Source organism: Aquarana catesbeiana, linkage group LG02, assembly GCF_042186555.1.
Source record: "Aquarana catesbeiana isolate 2022-GZ linkage group LG02, ASM4218655v1, whole genome shotgun sequence".
Classification (NCBI taxonomy): domain Eukaryota; kingdom Metazoa; phylum Chordata; class Amphibia; order Anura; family Ranidae; genus Aquarana; species Aquarana catesbeiana.
The window spans coordinates 322,966,351-322,973,823 of NC_133325.1; the positions used below are offsets into that span (position 1 = coordinate 322,966,351).

At 48.3% G+C, this 7,473-nt stretch overlaps 1 protein-coding gene across 1 annotated transcript in view; it reads right to left on the bottom strand.

The window, feature by feature from the left end:
• The window catches only part of UXS1 (UDP-glucuronate decarboxylase 1), a gene marked incomplete in the record, with an annotated part of 96,118 nt that extends 91,138 nt beyond the window's left edge, over window positions 1-4,980 (bottom strand). Inside the window, 1 exon segment of the mRNA XM_073614788.1 lies at window positions 4,685-4,980. Within this exon segment, the coding sequence (XP_073470889.1) occupies window positions 4,685-4,934 (250 nt within the window).
• Window positions 4,981-7,473: the final 2,493 nt, after the last annotated feature.

Sequence of the window (7,473 nt, forward strand, 5' to 3'; positions counted from 1 at the left end):
AGCCGTGAAAGAAGATTTACTTAGCCGATCCTCCCCACTGCTAGACCGGTCCCTGCAGTATCTTCTTCCCCCACGCTCCAGTGGTCTAGAATCAGGACGTCATCAAAACAAGAGCAAGGTCCACAGCCCTGCATTTGGACATGCTGGCGCTGAGGAACAGTCCACAGCTGAAGCGTGGGGGAGCTCCCACTACCAGGGAAGTGGAGAATCAGGCAAGTGAAATTGTTTCTCCTCTCCACTAGATAAAATGAATGTTCAACTTTCACTGCAAGGGATCAATATCATCTAATGCAGATAGCACAGATAATCCCTAGAAAGGCAAGTCAATAGTGCCTTCAAGGAGATCCTGTACCAAAGCTGTGCCCAGGAGCCCCCCAGTACTGCCAGCCCCTTCCTTTTCTGAATGAACACAGTGAATGATTGGTATCACTCACTGTGTAAGCTGAATCAGAGTAAACTGTGTTTAGACCCATGATATTTCACCAAAGCCCCCCCCAACGGGGATCCTAAAATACATTTATTTTTAAAAACTCCCAAAAATGGAACTTCCGCTGATCAGATTCTTCCCCCCTCCGGTGTCACATTTGGCACCTTTCGGAGGGGGGGGGAGCCGATACCTGTTAAATTCAGCTATTTGCTCCCACTTCCGGCAAAAGAGCGCCGAACATAGCCATGTACGCCCCCCCCTACCCCCGCTGTCTTCTGGTAGACACACAGGTCCCAGAAGACAGCAGGGACCATTCAGAACGTGCAGCGTGACTCGCCCATGCGCAGTAGAGAACCGGGAGTGAAGCCGAAAGTCTTCACTGTCTGGTTCCCTCACCAGGAATGGCAGCGGCAGCACCTGCGAGTCGATCCGAAGATCGGCTTCGGGTGCCGACATCGCGGGCTCCCTGGACAGGTGTCCATATATCAAAAGTCAGCAGGTACACTATTTGTAGCTGCTGACTTAATTTTTTTTCCCAGGTGGAACTCCGCTTTAAATAAAAAATTTAAAAAACTACTTCCACTGACACCATCTATGTCTTCATACATTTTAAAAGATTTGTCCGCATTTTTTTGCGTGTGATATATGTGTATATACACACATATAAAAGTGAGTGAGTTTTGGGGGTGCACATCCTCATGCAATAGGCTGCGCACACCTATGGGAGAGATGAAGTGTATGGCATCATACAGCATTAAACTTCCCCCGAAAAAAACAGATGAGTGTTAAGTTGTATGGTACATTGAAAAGAAGAGCCGTCTGATGGCACACACTCCATGTCATACAATGCACAGAACAGCATGCTTTTCAAAAAGCTTTAAAGTGGTTGTATCCACTTTGTGATATGGCTTACCTGTAGGTAAAATACATTTCCCTTGAGTGCCGGTTCACACTAGACGCGGCACGACTTGCAGGTCGCCGCACACGACTGCCGGGGCGACTTGCAAGGCGACTTCTGTATAGAAGTCTATGCAAGTCGCCCCCAAAGTAGTACAGGAACCTTTCTTCTAAGTCGGAGCGACTTGCGCCGCTCCGATTAGAACGGTTCCATTGTACAGAACGGGAGGCGACTTGTCAGGCGGCTAGGTCGCCTGACAAGTCGCCCCTGTGTGAACCGAGCCTAAACCTGCACGTTTATGAGATATTCGCTCTCCATGCAGCCGCTGACGTCAGCGGCGCATGCGCTCTGATGGTCCGGCGGATCGTGCCAGAAATTCAGAGATCCTTCTCGGAACTGAGGACTCCCACGCATTTGTGGGAGTGACGTCATCGCAGCTCCAGGCCACTCACAGCACCGGAGCTGCGAACCCGGAAGAAACGCAGAGGGAACAGGTCAGCTCCCTCAGCAGTGACCGGGGGGCTTCGTTCTAAGGTAAGTATTTCATATAGAGCTAGTATGCGATGCATACTACGGTAGATCATTATCCCTTTCCTTACAGGTTTATTTTTATCCTGTTTTTTTTTTTTTTTCACTGTACTGGGGTCTGGTGCATTTTTTGATGCATTCCAGTGCATTTTTTAATGTGTTTCACTGCGGTCCAGTACAGTCCAGAAAAAATGCAGCATGTTCTACTTTTTTTTCTGGAACTGGAACACCCTGAAACTGACTGCACTGGTGTTAACTATGCCATTGGAAACCATATAACCTTCTTTCCATGTCAAATCGCATGCCAAATTGGAGCCTATTGCTGGCAACGGCACTGTCCGAATCAGTGCGGCGCCGCAAAGTCAGCGTCTGCAGTTTCTGCACTACTTTTGGCAACTTCAGAGGTGATTTCAATAGACATCTGTGCAAGAGCCCGCACAGATGTCTCTCAAATCGTCCCCGAAGTCAGACTGAAATGCAGGTTTGAAATCTTGTGAGTTCAGCTGAACTCGCACAAATTTCAATCTTGCATTTAGTGTGAAGCTAGGTGGAAGCCAATTGGTTTCTATGCAGAGCTGCACCAAATTTTTCACACTCCACTTTTAGTAAATCAACTTCAATATATTATAAAATGACTGTCATTTTCTTGCAAGGGAGGTGGGTCCTCTTTAACCACTTCCCCCGGGTTGAAGTCATATGACGTTGGGGACTTGAAGGAGATATATAAATGATGCCAGCAGCTACAGTCATCGTCCAGATATCTTTTTTCAAGCCGGCAATTCCCTGCAATGTAAAAGCCATCATAGCGGCTTGATTGCTTTTACATCCCCTCCCGTCACCCTCCAGGGCTTCTCCGGTCTCTCCCGTGTGATTGGGGAGCCGGAAAACTAATCTGCTGGCGGTTTACCATAGAGCTGGCCCGTGGACCAGATGGTCCCTGGCCATCTCTGACCCTCGGAGGCTGGAAGCGACGCCATACTCTGGCAGATGTAAACACTATGGATTTTTTTGTCATCTCGGGCTTTTCAGCATAGAGGAGAGATTTGGGGACTCGTAGACCCCAGATCTCTCCGTGAAGAGGACCTGTCATGCCCTATTCCCAATACAAGGGAGTTTTATGTTCCATGTAATAGGAATAAAAGTGATCAAAAAAATAAACTTAAAGAGAAAGTGTAAAAAAAAAAAAATAATTCAAAGTGCTTCTCCGTCCCCTCTTGCACACACACAAAAGCGAACATATATGTAAACGCCATTCAAACCACACATGTGAGGCATCACTAGAGCAAAAGCAATAATTCTAGCACTAGACCTCCTCTGTAACTCTGAAAAAAAGTGGTGTTCCACCCAAAAAAAAAAAAAAAAAAATGCATGAATGTGCCAAAAAAAAAAAAAAAAAAAAAATGGAATTTTTTTTTTTTAAACTCGCCTCTAAATGGCTGTTGCTAGGGGGTCCCTCATAGTCTGCCTCCTTCAGTGCCTGGGCTGGTGACACCACTTCCCCTTGGCGCAGGAAGGGCTCAGCTCTGCCCCCTCCCTCTTGTCAATCATTTGGGACACATTACAGGTCCCAGATGATTGAGCAGCCAATCAAGGCATGCGGCGCCGCTCGCACATGCGCAGTGGGCGCTGGGCTGTGAAGCCACAGCCAGGTGCCCACAGTTGCAATGCCGGCGCTGCCGAACGGAGGGGGAGTCGAGTGGGGCTTCGATCCCCCGCATCGCTGGACCCTGGGACAGGTAAGTGTCCGATTGTTAAAAGTCAGCAGCTGCAGTATTTGTAGCTGATGACTTAATTTGTTTTTTAAAAATGGGAACGCCTCTTTAAGTACCAAAGTTTGGCGTCATTCCATGAGTGTGCGCAATTTTAAAGAATGACATGTTTGGTATCTATTTACTCGGCGTGACATCGTTCACATTATGCAACAAAAATTGGGTTACAGTGTTTTTTGTTTTTTTTTATAATAATTTATGTTTTTTCCCCAAAAATAAAATTGTGTTTAAAAAATTGCTGCGCAAATACTGTGCGACATAGAAAGTTGTGATGACTGCTATTTTATTCCCTAGGGTCTCTGATAAAATATATATATATATATATATATATATATATATATATATATTCGTTTGGGGCTTCTGAGTAATTTTCTAGCAAAAAAAAGATTTTTACATGTAGGAGAGGAATGTCAGAATCGGCTTGGGTGGCAATTGGTTAAGTAATCTTTGCAGCCTCTCATATATAAAAAAAAAAAAAAAGGGGGAGGAAAAACAACAAATCTCTCCAATGCTAATATATATATAAAAAATAGAATAAAAGCGGTGGTCCATAACTATGGTAAGACAGTAGCATCCATAATCTGCAGAAACCCATGAAGTCGTGGAAAGAGCGAGGTGCTGAAAATGTATGCAGCCTGCGGAGTGTGGCAGTGACTTAGAAAACTTCCAGCTTGGCACATCCCGCTGTGTAATGAGCGGAGGGAGAAAGGAGAGTGGGAAGAAAAGGGGTGCTTTGTACTCAGCCTGGGACGTCATCATGTGCACGGTGAGGTGAGCTGGGATCACACTGCCCTGTCTACATAACTGGGTGCTATGTATGGGACAATACCTCCTGCCAGGCCTGTGCCACACACACATACATACCTCCACCACTGAGCCTGGCATGACTGGGGTACCAGGAGCACCCATTGCAGCTCAGCAGACCCTGGGGGGGGGGGGGGGGGGGGGTAACACTACACCTCAGAGCTGTGCCATAGAAGAGGAGCACCCTGCACCCCACTATCACCCAGCACCCCCTCTACCCACCACACACAGCCATGGCACAAATGAATGGGCACTTACAGGCAACATAGGCGATCAAGGCGAGTGCAATGAGCAGCTTCATCATCCTTCTATTGATTGCAGTCAGCAGCCGATGCACTCTGTTTCTGACCATCCCAGGCCGGACCGCGTTCCGTGCCCGAGCTCGTACCCGGGGACATGGAACCCGGCGTCGCAGACAGTGCAGGAGGGAGGTGGGGGGGGGGGAGGTTGGAAAGCTCTGGAGTAAGGGTACAAGCGAGAGTTCCTGCCCGGCCAGGACACTGCACATGCGTAGTACGAGTGCACACTTCACGAGCAGCCTGGTACAGGAAGGGGAAAAAAAAAAGGCAATATTCTCCGCGCATGTGCAGTAGAGTGGTGACATATATGGTCGCGTGTTCAGCGCGGTGTCATGGCGAGAACTTGATAAGCGCTCTCCTAGTGACGCTAAGCTGTGCCGCTCTGTCAGTTTACGTCAGCCATAGACGTGTTTATGATAAGCTGCATCGTGTCCGGTCAAATAAAGCTTGTTTTTTTTTTAAAAAAAGGCTAGACGTTCAATGCTAGGTTTCTAATGTGTACATCTCCACAGGTCACCTATTTCGTCGAGTAGACTGAGGCAATGGGTGCAAAGTGTTCTTATAGATGTGTCCATTCCACCACTGAGCTCACCAATCAAAATGTGTACTTATGGAGAATGATATACTGGTGATAGGCACTAAGCATGTCCTGCAATGTAAACTGCATGTGATGAAATTCGCACTGTTATTTATAGGCAAGAAGTGGGCAACCTGTGCATGTACCAGAAAGGCACAGGTGCAGTGTCCAGCCCTCAAGGGACATTGTAAATTCCCTGAGGGCAGAGACTGATGTGAATGTGAAATTTGTAAAGCGCTGTGTAAATGCCTTGTCATGTACACTGGGCATTTAACCCTCTGGCATTCTCATGTGCCTGGGCTCTGCCTGTGGAAGGGTTGCCACCTGTGGCGAGTGGTGCTCTATTTTCTGGGGGTGCAAACAAAACACCTGACCCCCCCTTTTGTTTGGTCGGTCAAACCCCCCTGCCCCCCCATCACTCGGTTGATCGGCGAACAAGCCCCACCCCCCCGTTGCTTGCCCATCCACTCACCCATCACCCCCGCACTTACCGCATCAATGTTGCGGGTGGCTTTCCCCTGGGTCTCCTCCTTGACGCATCCCCCCTGCTCCCGACCATTACAGTCGCTTCTCCTCTCATCCAATTGGGTTTTAAGACTTGCTTCCTGATTGTCCAGAAGGAATGGCAGGAAGACAATAGTGAATATTCATTCACTATTGTCACACAACTTGGTGGGCTCAGGGCATAGTGCTCTGCACTCCAAACCCACACTTTTTTTTTAAGCCAATTAGAGCATCAGGCTCTAATCACGTGCTTCAAAAAAAAAAAAAAACCTTTGAAATCCATGTGTCCGGCGCCTTGCATGTAGATTAAGGGCCGGGCGCATGGATTAAGGGGGCGGCGCCCTTAATGGAACGGCTGCCACTGGTTGCCACCTGTCCCGGATTCACCCGGCAGTCCAGGTTTTGAATCGTGTCTGGGTTTCAGTACACCTTTAGTACACATATTCAGACAGGAATGTGGCTCGGAACAGGGCTTGACCGGAGAGTGAGGGGCCACTATGTGCGCTGCATTACTCTTCTCTTTGGAGTGCCCAAAGGTGTCCCAGGTCTGGTCCAGGTACAATCCTATAGTGCATACTGAAACCAAAAGAATTTACTGTGCGCCGCTAAAGTGTGCGGATTTGGCTTGAAGAAAAAGTCGCAACCCTAGCCTGCAGCCTGCCAAAGTTTATGACAGGCTGCAATATGTTGCGTACTTAGTGGTACACACATTTAAGCTTTGTTTGTGACTGTAGTGTACACCTCTGTGAGGACCGCGTTGTCCGACGTGGAGATGCCCAGGTGTTGCGTGAATCCCTGTGCAAGCAGTCCCATGCATTAGGCTTCTCCCACCATCTTCCCCTGCCCTTTAAGAGCTCCTAAATGCCTGAAGGCGAAGTTAGGCATTCGGGTCATGTGACTGCTGTGATTGGCTGTCACAGCGGTCACATAACCGGAATGCACCTGATCGCAAGTATGCATCCTTGGTAGTAACTGTGTTGGGAGCGTACAGGGTGTGCGTTCTCAGCACAGAAAAGTGTTTACATAGGGCCGCATATATGTAGCCTCTTGGCGTTTAAGCCCACCAACCGAGAAGCCACCTATATGTGTACCATCGGCGGGAAGAGGTTAAAAGTGGTATGCAGCGGCTGCACAGGCACAGCCTCTGCTCCAAATTTGACATTGTAAACAAACAAAGAGGCGCGTCTAAGCTCAGTAAAAGACAAGACTTTATTGGCCAAAAGATAAAAACACACTTAGTAGAGATTGGAAGTAAACAGGCTCATCATGACAAATGAGTAGTTCCGTGGTAGGAAGTCCCAAAGATATCCCAGATTGCAGCACAAGTGGATGGATCCCAGCCGACCAGCAGTGGGGAGCTGCAAGGGGAGACGCTAAAAAGGACACACAGGTACCCGGATGTGACGTCAAGGGCGGACAAGCATAGTTCAGAAGCTTCTTTTGGGCGTCATGCGTCCCGCGATGCAGGTTGCCGCGATGCGGGTTGCCGTGATTGCAGCACATTTCGCAGCAGACCTGCACCGCGATTTGATGTGTCATTCAAGTGAATGGCATCTCAAATGCGAGTTCTGCATTTTGTCATCCCCACCTCGGCGCTGTCAAATCGCGGGCAGAACTGTGGCAAATATGCCCGCGATTCAAAACGCTGTAGTGTGAATGCAGCCTTA